The sequence below is a fragment of the Helicoverpa armigera genome, chromosome 15 (genome assembly GCF_030705265.1).
Source record: "Helicoverpa armigera isolate CAAS_96S chromosome 15, ASM3070526v1, whole genome shotgun sequence".
In the NCBI taxonomy this organism is placed as follows: Eukaryota; Metazoa; Arthropoda; class Insecta; order Lepidoptera; family Noctuidae; genus Helicoverpa; species Helicoverpa armigera.
In genome coordinates this window covers 7192326-7207347 of record NC_087134.1, presented here as the reverse complement: position 1 = coordinate 7207347, position 15022 = coordinate 7192326, and the positions used below count along the sequence as shown (strand labels likewise).

General features: G+C 34.5%; 1 protein-coding gene and 1 long non-coding RNA gene across 2 annotated transcripts; one reads left to right on the top strand and one right to left on the bottom strand.

Moving 5' to 3' along the window:
- Window positions 1-144: 144 nt before the first annotated feature.
- Window positions 145-14826, top strand: LOC110370637 (store-operated calcium entry regulator STIMATE). Its single transcript, XM_021326535.3, has 6 exons — window positions 145-519; window positions 844-988; window positions 1576-1697; window positions 2396-2595; window positions 13038-13112; window positions 13199-14826. The coding sequence occupies exons 1-6, from the start codon at window positions 396-398 to the stop codon at window positions 13286-13288; spliced, it is 756 nt and encodes a 251-aa protein (XP_021182210.1). The 5' UTR covers window positions 145-395; the 3' UTR covers window positions 13289-14826.
- On the bottom strand, window positions 5721-8772 carry LOC135117893 (uncharacterized). The gene is made up of 2 exons (XR_010277226.1): window positions 8371-8772; window positions 5721-8284 (listed from the first exon to the last, which is right to left on the bottom strand). It is a non-coding gene; the product is annotated as an uncharacterized LOC135117893 (long non-coding RNA).
- Window positions 14827-15022: the final 196 nt, after the last annotated feature.

Below are 15022 nucleotides of genomic sequence, written 5' to 3'. Positions count from 1 at the left end.
GAATTCGGTAAGAAGTAAATTATATTACTATTACAAGTTTCTATTCCAATTTACTCCCACAATAAAAAATCAAAAATTCTTACTGTTGAATATTAATGAAAGTCGAGAATATCCGTCTCCATTAATACAAATAAGGTTGCGTTTGCCTACTGTTCTGTAAGTTTAGATGACAAAAACTGTAATGACAAAAGTCAAAACTGTCAAAAATATATGATGTGATGCGAGATGCGAATTTGCGAGAAATTAATTCAGTTTATTGCAGTTTGTGTTTGTTTAAAAGTCCATTGAATTTAATTTGTTTTGTTTTGTGAATAGGAAACCGTTTAACATGAGTAATAGCTAGTGAAAGCACTAGCAACCTTGATATGCGATTTATTTACTAAAAGAAATGAAAAATGAATAACAGTTCCGATTATATTTACTGGTCGGAGCTACATTGCTCCAAAGATGCTCTCACGGACAACTATGGGTGGTTCATGCAGTTCCTGTTGGCAGTTTTAGCGTTTACTTGCTTAATAGGTAAGTAGTTGTGAAATACAGGCCGGAGTTCAAGGATACCGATACGACAGTATTGCGTACTTTGTCTTAGTAAATATGGCTTTGCACTTGCTGCGCTTACGAAACTCTTTTCGAGCTAAGAAATATCTAGATAGTCATTATAAATTTAATTAAATTTACAACCTCACCAAATAAATTATGGCAATTTTTTAAATATTATTTTGATTTCAGATAGTCATTCATATTTCTTACTAATTTCATTCATAATTTTTAAAACACTATATTTTATAAATAAAACTCCCGTCAGTTTGTTATTGATATTTAATTATATTTTCTTTATTGAAGGTAAAAGATTTTGTGAGCCCCGGTATGCAAGGAGGCCATGGCTTATATGGTTTTACGATACATCAAAGCAAGGCTTGGGAGCATTAATCATACATGCAGCCAACGTATGGCTGTCACCTCACCTCACTGGGAACCCATGCACCTGGTATGAGAACTTATTGATTGCTAACCTACTTTACTACTTTATTTTTCTTTTAAGTATTTGTAAGAAAACAGCCAGTACTAAACATATCTTCAAATCTTCATTATATGGTACCTTCTTTTATTTGAGATGTTCATGGTCTATGGTAAGCAAATATTTAAGCATTAAAGATTGTTTCACTTAGAAAGGAACTCTCCATTGACCTTAGATTGCAACAGCTTTAGGTAAACTCAAGGATTTTAAAATATGTACATGTAACTATGTAATGTATTGTTATGTTGCTTGAATCTCCAAACAATCAACTTTGAAAGAAAATGAATAGAAAACTCTGCACCTTTATTAAATTGTAGTTTAAACATAGTCAAAATAAAATATTTAAATACAAGTTCATGACTCATAAAATTAAATTACAATAAATTTTCCTACCACCAGAAAACAATTGATTATGATCCCTAACATAATGCAATAAGGGCTAAAATCCTATAGCTATTCAATGAAGCCTACAAAGTTCAGTCTCTAACATATTTTTATTCTTCACTTGATGTAAGTGTATACAGCCATTGTTAACTTGAATATAATTGTCTTAACAGGTACATAGTGAACTTCATGTTAGACTCGACGCTGGGCCTGCTAATAATATGGGCTGGCATCAGACTTGCTCAATACTGTGCGAAAACTTATGATATACCACTCATCAATTTTGGTGAATATGGTGAGTTTTAAACACCTTTTTTCCAGTCACAAACATGAACTATTTATTACTGAAAGCCTGTAAAAGTTCTAAAACTTAAATAGGCTTTCCGGTCTAAGTAATCTTTATAAAGTAACACAAATGGTACTTCCATCAGTGTGTACACCTGATGATCCTCACTAAAATGCCGAATAGGCCTGACGGCTTTTGGCCTGACCAGAGATGCTGAATGAAATAACACAGCTCTGCAAATCATCAAAAAAGGTTTCTAATGAATTCTGCATGACTTTCGCCCTTTAGTCACGTAATGAAAAAAAAATTGTCTTTGCTCTTAGAGCAGTAGGACCAAGGAGGTGTGCACTATCCAATTATGGAAACAGCGACCTTGCATGAAAAGTTACCAAATATACAATGAGTTTCCAAACACAAGAAATAAGGTCAAAATTCGAGAAAGTTACACTTGTAATATCCTTATATAATGAAGATGGCGAGAAATACGTCATTCCAATACCCACACGATTTACCTACTACATATTCGTGTGATACATCCTTTTATGTACATAGGTATAACGATCACGACAGCCCATAAAATAAATTAAAAAATACCTCGATTTTGTATTGAACTCCCATATTTTTTCAAAGCGATATTTCTTTCTGTAGCAAGTTAGTTAGAAATATCCAAAAGGATTTTTATAATGTAAATAATTTATGTCTATCAGGTAAACCGCCGATGTGCGCAGCATGGATATGCCAATGCATATTATACGCGGCGCTCGCGACGTTTGCCAAGTCCGTCTTGGCGTTGGTGCTGCGCCTACCGCCGGTGGTCGCTGTCTTATCCACGTTACGCCTGTCGCCTGTCTCCGACCCTCGCCTGGAACTGGCGGTGGTCATGCTCATCATTCCCTTCTTTGTTAATGTAAGTTTATTTTAATTATTATGCGAAAATTATTGGCAATGATATTGCAATGTGAAATCTTCCAGACACCCATTCAAATAGACCCATAATCTCACTGCACAATCTTATTACATATGAACATTTTTGTTACTTCGGCACGCGCAAACGGCTCAACGGATTTTGATGAAAATTGGCAGGTCTATGTATAGCTTAGGTACGCACCAGAATAACATATGGGCTACTTTTTTATTTTTATCTGGGTGCGGGACAGTACATCACAGAGTAACACTCTCAGGCAGGATGAAGCCGTGTGCAAGAACTAGTATCATCATAATTGATTGATAACATTTTTTCAATTTTATCATGAATGATTGCTTTGAGAAGTTTTAACAGACAAACGCAAAAGGAGGGCAATTGATTTTTATAAATGTAGATAAGTAGATAGATAGACGGCCACTTATTATGTGATTTTAGCGGCAAATGATAACAGACTACGTACTACGTCGTGGGAATATTCCCAGTGGCTGTAATTTTCCATTGACTTAATAGGAGAGCCATTTCATATCGATTTTATAAGAAATTCTTATTCGAGAACAGTTAACTACTTATTTTAAATTTACTTATATGGAAATCAGTCACTGCATGTTTAAAGAAACACGATTTTCATCTTGTGATATTACGCGAGCGATAACTGGCTACAAAAAACTAATTAGGTATTTCTTTACTTTAAAAGTTACAATACTTACCAACTGATAACAAAGTCTACACTTAGTCTAAGTACCTTAGCGTAAAACGTAAATAGGAGTAACATATGAGTAAACATATGGTCATTGTGTATATTATAATATTGGTTATACATAAATGAATATCATGTGTTAATATCGCATTTAGATCGTCAACATAAATATGTTCGCATACAAGTAGGTTCTAACTGCTGTTTGCAAATCGATTTATAAATTGTTTACAACCATATCTGGTCTTCATCATCCTCCGAACCTTTTTCGTTGGGGTCGGCTGCCATATCTGTTCTTCTGAATTATATAAATAGCCGTAAACTGTTGAAACACTAGAAAAGCTTTGAGGAGAACAATATTTCCCTAATAATTGAGAATGTAATTCAGTCTTTTGATGTATGTGCACTTTGGTCTATAAAGCAAAGGCTGCAGTTCTGTTCTATCCAGGTGATGTTCCATCCAGGTGCTTGAAGTAGTTCCCTCGGGATGCGGGTGGAACCGCCGGAAACAGCTAGTCTTCTCTAAAAGATATGACGAGTCATATCGCTTGGTTCTGTAGGCACTTAGAAATCATGATAATATTACTTATTTAAGAGCGCTATTACAAAATCGAATTGCTCAGTTGTAGGTAAATTAGACGATAGCCGGCAGCACTTGCGCATGTGTGCGTCTAGTGAAATACGCAACGCACACCTGCGGACCGCCACGCGGCACAAACAAACTTGAGACTTTGCCACTTTTTTCCGAAATAGGGTCATTTCGCCTGTTGGCGACCATTTAGTGCAGTTGGCAAGTTTGACGGCGATAATAAAAATGCTCCAGCACTCATTTCCATGTCAAATTTGTGTAATGTATTCCTTATATACTCTATTTTAAGATTAACTTTCAGTTGTATTAGAAATATCTTACGTTTTCTATTTAAATCGATAAACCTCAAAATTAGGCGTTTTACCCAGTTTGCGTCCACAAAATCCAATTCGCGTCCACCCATGGTCCAGTTCGCGTCCAGTAGCTTAGAAAAGGAATATAGGGGTGATTTTTTTAAGAATTAATAAAGAAAGATTGTATTAGATCAATTTCTTTATTTAACAATAAACTTAATTATTAAAAGTCAACATTATCATCATTTAAAATTCACTTTAAAAAATAAAAATAATTCTTCTCAACATTGGTTTAAGTAACTTAAAATAAGATTATTAGTAATTTTTTTTATTAAGATATATACGTGGTTATAATTAAATTATAATTATAATTTAAATATTTAATTATAACCACGTATATATATATATATATCTTAATAAAAAAATAGAAAAATTATAATTTAATTAGAACCACGTATATATCTTCATAAAAAAAATATAATTTAATTATAACCACGTATATATCTTAATAAAAAAAAAATGTACTGTTTAATCTTAATATATTAAGTAATTTCATTTAAGATAAGTTCTTCGGATACAGGAAAAAAGAAGGAAAAGACAACATACACAGAAGAAGACTTAAAGAAAGCATTAAATGATATTCGAGAGAAGAATAAATCGATAAAAAAAATATTCAAAGAATATGCCTTGTCTGATAATTTATTGACTCAACAATTTTTTTTAGTTGTATGTTTAGACAAAATTGTTATATTGTTTTGTTAATTTAATATGGCCAAAAACTTACTATAATCAACGCGGGTCTTTCCCTGTGATTTTAGGGTAAAATTAACAGAACTGATTACTGTTTATTTTTCAAGTTGCAAAATTAATTGCCTAATTTTAAGTTACTCAAACCAATGTTGAGAAAAATTATTTTTATTTTTTTAAAGTGAATTTTAAATGATGATAATGTTGATTTTTAATTTAAAATAACAAAAAAAATCAAAAAATTTACTGTTTAATCTTAATATATTAAACAGTACCCATGTTTTAATTATTTTTTATAAGCAAGTATTTAACGAAAACAGTGGACGCAATTTGGTTTATTAGTATAGAGCAGCGGTTCCCGAATTCTTTTGGCTTCGGAACCCTTTTCGTTTCACCATTTTTCGACGGAACCTTAGCTTAAGTAAGAAGTAAACTAAAGACGTAAATACACTTAGGTACGGCTCGTGGCGCGTGGTAGAGCACCAAATGGTTATATATGTTACCGTAAGATTACAAACATCGTTAGATTACAATCTATCTCGAGAGATTGTAAACTGTCGAATTATTGTGAACCGTAACATCTGATTGCAATTTAACGCATTATTTTTCGCTATATTATAATCTATCGATGAGAAATTGTCAGATTGTCAACTGTCCGAAAGCTCTCTCTGATTGGTCAGTCTTTTTGTAAGATCGACCAATCACGACCAGCCGTTCTGTTCCCATGGAGTTCCCGTAGAGTTAGGAATGAAATAGAGGTGTCAGTTAAATAAAATAAATGCTCTTCAAAAATTCTTCAAGTATTAAATTTATATAAAAATAACTCTTATAAAAATACAGTTAGGTATTTTGTCTTCAAATACAAACTAATATTTAAAAATAAAATAAAAGGGGTGCTAATTAAACAGGCTTCTTTTTAATATCATTATTCGCCCCCAAAAATGTATGTTGCCTTCTAAATTACTAAGTCTGCCACAATTACAACATGCAGCAAGCATAACTTCTGTCACGGCTCCGGCGCTGCGGGGCTCCGGCGGTCCCATGCGAGCTTATCGTCGCAGATGGTTTTCACGCTCACCACCGCAGCTTCGGCTTGCTGGCCGGCTCCGCCGGCCAGCCTCAGCCGCGGCGGCGAGCGCTGAAACTACTTGCGCCTCAGCTCGCAGGCCGCCTCGCCCCTCCGCGCCTACGCGGTTTTGAATTGCACTCTAGGGGTAGGGCAGACAAGACTACGTGGAGTCGGTTTTGCAGCGATTCGTTTTCGTCACTAACTTCAATTTTTAATACAATTTTTAATTGTGTGTAATTTGTGTCTTAAAAATTGCATTCCGTTCTACGCCAGTTAACAATTTGACCGCTCTACATCGCTCTCGATCTTACAAAAAGACTGACCAATCAGGGAGAGCTTTCGGACAGTTGACAATTTGACAATTTCTCATCGATAGATTATAATATAGCGAAAAATAATGCGTTAAATTGCAATCAGGTGTTACGGTTTACAATAATTCGACAGTTTACAATTTCTCGAGATAGATTGTAATCTAACGATGTTTGTAATCTTACGGTGACATATATATGGTTAGAGACATATTCATTATACTCAGGCGTAGCATGGCTATCTGCCACACGGGCCAGTAAACAATTTAGCCGCCCTTGACTTTGTGTATTATGTGAATAGTTTTCAGTTTGAAGACTGACAAAGTAAACGCAAAAAGAAATAGATTGGGTTTGTTCAGGTGCGAGCCGAGCGAGCGTGATTTTTTTAACTAAAAGAAGAAGTTTCAAGCACCCGCTAGCATTGAAAGACATTCAGTGGTAGCCGGTATCGCGAGCGAAGCGAGCGCGAATTTTTTTTAGTTTAAGTACCTACACAAAATAAACAAATCCACTATAAATTAATAAGGTCTCAAAAAGTACAATATCCACACAAAAAAGCAAATGTAAATGATTAAGCAGCTAGCGAAGAAAGCGCTATTGCTTTTTCTGAACCAGAGGAATAAAAAATAAATATCAAAGGAAACCTCGACGGCAGAGCGCGAAATTTTTTCGGTGTTGGATACTTGAGCAATTAAACGAACATAAAAGCATCACAACATGGAGTCGCGAGCGAAGCGAGCGCGAAATTTTCGTATTCGCGGAGGTGCAAAAATTGGAAATAATGTCACACTTTGATTCATGGTAAAATAGCCACTGGAAATACTCGTATGCCGTGTCATTTCACGTCTTGTCAAATGTATGAAAACGTTTAATCCTGGCGATGAAATAAGCCCAAAAAATGCGGTGATTTTTGGCCGACTCGCTATCTACTTTTGCCGATTGCCGAAGATCTGGAGGTATAAGTCTACAATTTGTAAAAACCGGAATTAAATTACCTGCTGCCGTGGCCTTCCCCCGCCACTTGTCGCGAAAGTACGAGACTTACATTCCCGAGTACCATGTAGGTACCCACCTACATGGTGCCTAAATGGAATGGATGTTTTGGAATGCAATATTTAAATCAATCTAATTGAAAATGAATAATAATTAAATATTGACAATATTTGTGAAACGATTTACCATATGGAAATCTTGAATTTTCCACGGAACCCCTGAGGGCCTGTCACGGAACACCAGGGTTCCGCGGAACCCCATTTGGGAACGGCTGGTATAGAGGATAGTTTTAGTTCGCGTCCATTGTGGACGCAAAGTGGAAGTTTTGTAAAATTCGATGTAGTAATTCGCGTCCACCTTATTTTATTCGTTAAATATAAAAAACATTACCAAATTCATAAAAAACATTATACCTTTATTCATCATTAAACTGTAGAAATAGCTATTTATCCTAAAATTCACATAAAACAATATAAAACTTACCATCAAACACGCCGCTGCACACTAATTTTTATCTAAAATTCAACGTGTTTGCGCTTTCTTGTTGAAGAGCCTAGACTAATTATTTTTTCTAAAAGGATTGGTTGGACGCACAGAACGTTTGTCTATCTGTGCGTGCCTCTTATACATTAACGTATTAGCGGTAATGATCTTTCGTTTGATTGGTGTGTTAATTATCTTGTTTTCGAAGATTTTTTAAAGGAGATCGGCAAAATGGACGCGAACTGGGCGATGGTCGCGAACAGGCGAAATGACCCTAATTTATTGTTTTTATAGTTTATGAAATATTACTTGTACCGATGAATTTTATAACCTAGAATAGCTCGATTGAGTTACAATAAACAAGTAATCGTGTACAATTTTTAAATTATTTAATCGACAACCAAACTTTTCACCATGTTTATCAATTATAAGTAATTGATTTATAAAAAAACTAAAATCTATAATTCGTCTTCCATGTATTGTATCTTCATTTTCCTGCAACAATGAAAACTAGGAATGTAGATAGTTTATTAAAACAAATATGTCACGTATACCTTTTGCGGGTGACAAAAAATACTTACCATATTATTTGTACTGGTATTCAATTGAGTCTGATAGTCTGAATTAAATATGCTTTCATTATCCTGCAAGAATCAAAGAAGTCCAATTACATTATTATGCAACAGCGAAACTAACGACGATGACATTTACGTACATATTTCTTTATAACCAACATCAAAAAAAGAGAACCCAATCTATAACATTTTCGAATTAGAATATCATGGCCTAATACTTATGTATATTACATTTCAATCAGATCATTATAACTAATAAATAAAATAAAACTCACTAGTATCAAAACGTGTTAGATGCGTAGGTTGCGCTATATTTTCGAACTCCGGCGAGTTTACGCGGCGCAACAGCGAGCGATACGTCCCTCCTCGGTAAGCGCCTGGCGCTGACTAAAGTTGAACACCGCGCGTCACAAGATTTATATTGATTTTGCATTGCAAACAAAATTATTTTAAAATATTGTTTTACTTTTAAATAGACCATTTTTTTTTCAAGCTTTATAACAATACCACCTTAATTATTAAATGTTTTTTATTTGAATTTGGATTATACTTTCATAGATAAAAAATATAGTTTCGTACGGAAAATTGTCAGTAACTCTCAGTTTTATAGAATTATTTTTGGTGTAATACTGTATGAATTGTAATAAATTGATTTAAGCACTTCCAAGTACAAGATATAGTTGTATCTTGAACATTTTTATAAATGGTTAAATTGCTATATCCTCGGAGTACCGAAGCATCAAAAGATTCCCAAAAGCAACATTTTATGAAACATCCTTTGCAGAGACAAAGATTTTACTGATGTACGTGGACAAATTAAAATATTTATTTAATACACTTTCAAGATAAATGATCAAACTTTCTGAATCTTATTTTTGTTTTTTTTATTGTGACTATATCCAAAGCATCAAAACTCGTATAAAACGTTTAAATTCGCGAAAATTTGTGATAGCCCTCTTAAAGTCAATCGTTATCTATAGAAGGCCAATAACCTCGTTACTTAAATATAAATACAGTAAAGATTATTCCAGAGTTGTGTCATCATCATCATCATTCAAGTGGAATACTTTTTTCATTACAGACTAATACTTAGGAATTTAAAAACACACCTAATACGATTTGATTACCATACTCAGTTTTCTTACTTAGCTACATGTAACGTTAAGTATTTAATTTGCCACACTACATGAACTGCTTATTAGGTATGTTCTGTACAATTTATGCACATATGGCAAAAACAAATATGAGCAAAGAATAGCGTCGATGATAAGCCAATTTGGGTTCGCGGCTCGTGGCGAGAGTACAATAAGTACATGCACACTCGACTAGCTAGATCAGCGGTTCCCGAATTCTTTTGGCTTCGGAACCCTTTTCGTTTCACCATTTTTCGACGGAACCTTAGCTTAAGTAAGAAGTAAACTAAAGACGTAAATACACTTAGGTACGGCTCGTGGCGCGTGGTAGAGCACCAAATGGTTATATATGTTACCGTAAGATTACAAACATCGTTAGATTACAATCTATCTCGAGAGATTGTAAACTGTCGAATTATTGTGAACCGTAACATCTGATTGCAATTTAACGCATTATTTTTCGCTATATTATAATCTATCGATGAGAAATTGTCAGATTGTCAACTGTCCGAAAGCTCTCTCTGATTGGTCAGTCTTTTTGTAAGATCGACCAATCACGACCAGCCGTTCTGTTCCCATGGAGTTCCCGTAGAGTTAGGAATGAAATAGAGGTGTCAGTTAAATAAAATAAATGCTCTTCAAAAATTCTTCAAGTATTAAATTTATATAAAAATAACTCTTATAAAAATACAGTTAGGTATTTTGTCTTCAAATACAAACTAATATTTAAAAATAAAATAAAAGGGGTGCTAATTAAACAGGCTTCTTTTTAATATCATTATTCGCCCCCAAAAATGTATGTTGCCTTCTAAATTACTAAGTCTGCCACAATTACAACATGCAGCAAGCATAACTTCTGTCACGGCTCCGGCGCTGCGGGGCTCCGGCGGTCCCATGCGAGCTTATCGTCGCAGATGGTTTTCACGCTCACCACCGCAGCTTCGGCTTGCTGGCCGGCTCCGCCGGCCAGCCTCAGCCGCGGCGGCGAGCGCTGAAACTACTTGCGCCTCAGCTCGCAGGCCGCCTCGCCCCTCCGCGCCTACGCGGTTTTGAATTGCACTCTAGGGGTAGGGCAGACAAGACTACGTGGAGTCGGTTTTGCAGCGATTCGTTTTCGTCACTAACTTCAATTTTTAATACAATTTTTAATTGTGTGTAATTTGTGTCTTAAAAATTGCATTCCGTTCTACGCCAGTTAACAATTTGACCGCTCTACATCGCTCTCGATCTTACAAAAAGACTGACCAATCAGGGAGAGCTTTCGGACAGTTGACAATTTGACAATTTCTCATCGATAGATTATAATATAGCGAAAAATAATGCGTTAAATTGCAATCAGGTGTTACGGTTTACAATAATTCGACAGTTTACAATTTCTCGAGATAGATTGTAATCTAACGATGTTTGTAATCTTACGGTGACATATATATGGTTAGAGACATATTCATTATACTCAGGCGTAGCATGGCTATCTGCCACACGGGCCAGTAAACAATTTAGCCGCCCTTGACTTTGTGTATTATGTGAATAGTTTTCAGTTTGAAGACTGACAAAGTAAACGCAAAAAGAAATAGATTGGGTTTGTTCAGGTGCGAGCCGAGCGAGCGTGATTTTTTTAACTAAAAGAAGAAGTTTCAAGCACCCGCTAGCATTGAAAGACATTCAGTGGTAGCCGGTATCGCGAGCGAAGCGAGCGCGAATTTTAGTTTAAGTACCTACACAAAATAAACAAATCCACTATAAATTAATAAGGTCTCAAAAAGTACAATATCCACACAAAAAAGCAAATGTAAATGATTAAGCAGCTAGCGAAGAAAGCGCTATTGCTTTTTCTGAACCAGAGGAATAAAAAATAAATATCAAAGGAAACCTCGACGGCAGAGCGCGAAATTTTTTCGGTGTTGGATACTTGAGCAATTAAACGAACATAAAAGCATCACAACATGGAGTCGCGAGCGAAGCGAGCGCGAAATTTTCGTATTCGCGGAGGTGCAAAAATTGGAAATAATGTCACACTTTGATTCATGGTAAAATAGCCACTGGAAATACTCGTATGCCGTGTCATTTCACGTCTTGTCAAATGTATGAAAACGTTTAATCCTGGCGATGAAATAAGCCCAAAAAATGCGGTGATTTTTGGCCGACTCGCTATCTACTTTTGCCGATTGCCGAAGATCTGGAGGTATAAGTCTACAATTTGTAAAAACCGGAATTAAATTACCTGCTGCCGTGGCCTTCCCCCGCCACTTGTCGCGAAAGTACGAGACTTACATTCCCGAGTACCATGTAGGTACCCACCTACATGGTGCCTAAATGGAATGGATGTTTTGGAATGCAATATTTAAATCAATCTAATTGAAAATGAATAATAATTAAATATTGACAATATTTGTGAAACGATTTACCATATGGAAATCTTGAATTTTCCACGGAACCCCTGAGGGCCTGTCACGGAACACCAGGGTTCCGCGGAACCCCATTTGGGAACGGCTGAGCTAGATTATAATCTTCAGGACACTAGTACTCGCTTCTAGGGGAAACTATAGGATCCCAAAAAACTTATGTACTCAAACGAATTGAGAACCTCGTGATATTATTTAATTGAAATTATAGCAGTTGTGGATTCATCTACACTAATATTATAAAGAGATTTATTTGCTTGACACGAATAGGCTCTGAAAGTGTTTGACCGATTTGAAAAATTCTTTCACTTTTGGGAACCTGCATTATCTCTGGTGAAAATAGGCTATCTTTTATCCATGTATGGGCAGTAGTGGTCAAGGGACGAAGGTAAAACCGCGGGAAAACATCTAGTCTGCCACACTGCTATAATTTCAAGTTAGCCAGGATTCCTTGGTATGAGAAAATAACTGTGTAAAAGATTAATCATTTTTATACATTTTAATTAATAAGTCACAATGGTTAGTGCTCATGATTCATTCAAGCAAAACAAGTCATTACATGCACAAATAGGAATCGTCATAACCGCCTCATTTGAATCATTTCATAATTAAAATGTTCGTTGTTATATAGGCTAATTGGTTCAAACGTACTTAATTAATTAATGTGACTTGTAGCACTAAATATTAATACCATTTATCAGTACAGAAACGAGTCTAATTTTATCATCTTAGACTTAGATTTAGCGGCATTTACGGTACTTCCTAATCTTTGTGGTATTAGGATAAGAAAAAACTAAACCTAAACTAATAAGAAAATTTCTCAAGTCCAATGTCGTTTTCATGAAACATTTGGTAAGCATTCGTTATCTTTAGATATTGCTTTATGTCCCATATACTTACTATTGTTATTGTTACATAGCGGTGTTATCATAGTTCTCATTTATATTTATGTATATCCTACTACTACTTTTATATTGTAGATAGATATATATATCTTTATGTTCAATATATTTATGTAGCCCTTTGAACTTTTTGTAGTTCCAATACAAAATAAACAACTATCTGTCTGTACCTAAAACTTAGTGGTATTCTGTAGAAGCTTTATAAAAGGCAACTGCATTACATGATATTGTTTCAGATATTAATATTTTGGGTGACCGACAACTTCCTCATGTACCATCCACGAGGTGTGAGCTCGAAAATTAAGACCAAGGTATTTTTATTCTTCTGAATTGCCTTTATCCTTATTATTTTACATACGTTTCCTTTTATTAATTTATTTTTGTGTTATCTCTACAGGTTAGATACCAATCCATCAAGAAGGAGAAATCAGGTTCAGAAGAGGAACGCGACTCTGCAGACGAACGTCTTCTGGGAGCTAGTGTATGACCTTACAGGAAGCCCAGTGTATTTCGGGCTTAATCTCGTAGCGTAGATAGTTCACTGCTAACTTGCCAAGCAGAGGAAAAATCGACAAAATCGACTCGCCTCTCCGGTATTTAGTCGGGCAGTAGTCATGTTTACAATCGATTAACGATCCCTATTTGACTTTTGATCAAATAATCGTTAATCGATTACGAATTTTTCACTTCCATTTACTCGAATTGTAATCGATACATGTAAAATTGTATGTTGTGTATATATGTGTAAATTAAAGTATATTATAGGAAGGCAAGTTATGTAGTGCTGTGCGATTTGAAATAGGAATGTCTCGCCATTTTGTGATGTTTTGATCTGTTCATGTAACTTCATCATAAATTGTATTATTTATGTGTGTACCATACATATCCACATGAAGTAAGTAAGGCTCACGGCGAAGACAGACACATTTTTTTAAACCGCGCAATAAGGAGGTATACATGGTGTAAATTATATTACTCTAACATGGCAACTATTATTAAAAACTACTACTTTAGTCATTTCGAAATTACATAATTTTATTATAACAGTATACTATCCTTAATTATATCGAATCACATTTATTTTAGTTTTTATAATGCTGTATTTATATTAGTACGAAATGTAGGTAAAAAGAGAGTTTGTATTGATATTTTTTTGCTTTTTTTGGAGGGCAAGACTTTAGTATACTTAGACAATTTTGCTAACATAGTATATTTGCTATGTATATATGTATGTATAATACGGCCATAAAATATTGTTTTGTTGTAATGTAAAGAGGTATTTGTACCATGTGAGATATATTTTGTGCGTTTGGCTAAGTATTGGTTCCACCAAAGAACGCGAATGGAATTGAAATGTCGCTCATCTTATCTAACCTTAAATAAAACTATTTAGGTACATGTACAAATAACATGCCATTTTGCTTCAAACAAATTTTATATTGAATATAAAAAAAAAAATATTTTTATACATTTTACTTTTGAAAATATGATAATTTTAATGTTCCTACACGGTATAGTACTTAGATCCTCATAGTAGTGCCATGTATTTTGATTTTTTATATATGTACACTAACATCGAATAAAGACTGAGAAAGTCGTGGGAATCATATCTTCCTATCATATTCCAATTAAATTCCACTTGTTAGAATAGCTTTACACTTGTTTATTATTACATCTACATCACGACGTCAGTATTGGCATAATAATTCTATGTACGAAATCGTTTTGCAATCATTATATTTAAAGGAGAAATATTTCTCATTGAAAAAATATTATTATAATTTAAATTGTTGAAAATTATGAATAACATCTGCATACGATTGATCTGATTCAACAAAACTAAATGATATTACTTTATTGATGTGTGTTAATATTTTATGGACACAAATTATCTATGATTGTGATGTAATGTAAATATCGATAATAAGGACAAGTTTTATAAAAACTATGATGTATATATTGAACCATATAACATATTTGTGCATCTGTTCATTGTTTGTGCGAATATAATTCACCTTACGTGTTCATTGTTGTTTTATTTCTATGCAGTTATACATAATTTATTACATGTTATTAAACAAAAAAAAGACTACTGATATTATTCGTAGAGCGCTTACAATCGACGTTGTTATACTTAATATTATCCCAAGATGTCCAACTTAGCGCGGTCTAAAATGTATCGTGACTGCTTTTATAATGTGCCCCTACTAGGTACCCAGTT

Coding starts and splice junctions, on each gene's coding strand:
- LOC110370637 (XM_021326535.3), top strand. CDS start 396: ATGAATAACAGTTCCGATTATATTTACTGGTCGGAGCTACATTGCTCC. Junction 1,698..2,395: donor CATCAATTTTGGTGAATATG/GTGAGTTTTAAA, acceptor TATGTCTATCAG/GTAAACCGCCGATGTGCGCA. Junction 2,596..13,037: donor TCATTCCCTTCTTTGTTAAT/GTAAGTTTATTT, acceptor ATATTGTTTCAG/ATATTAATATTTTGGGTGAC.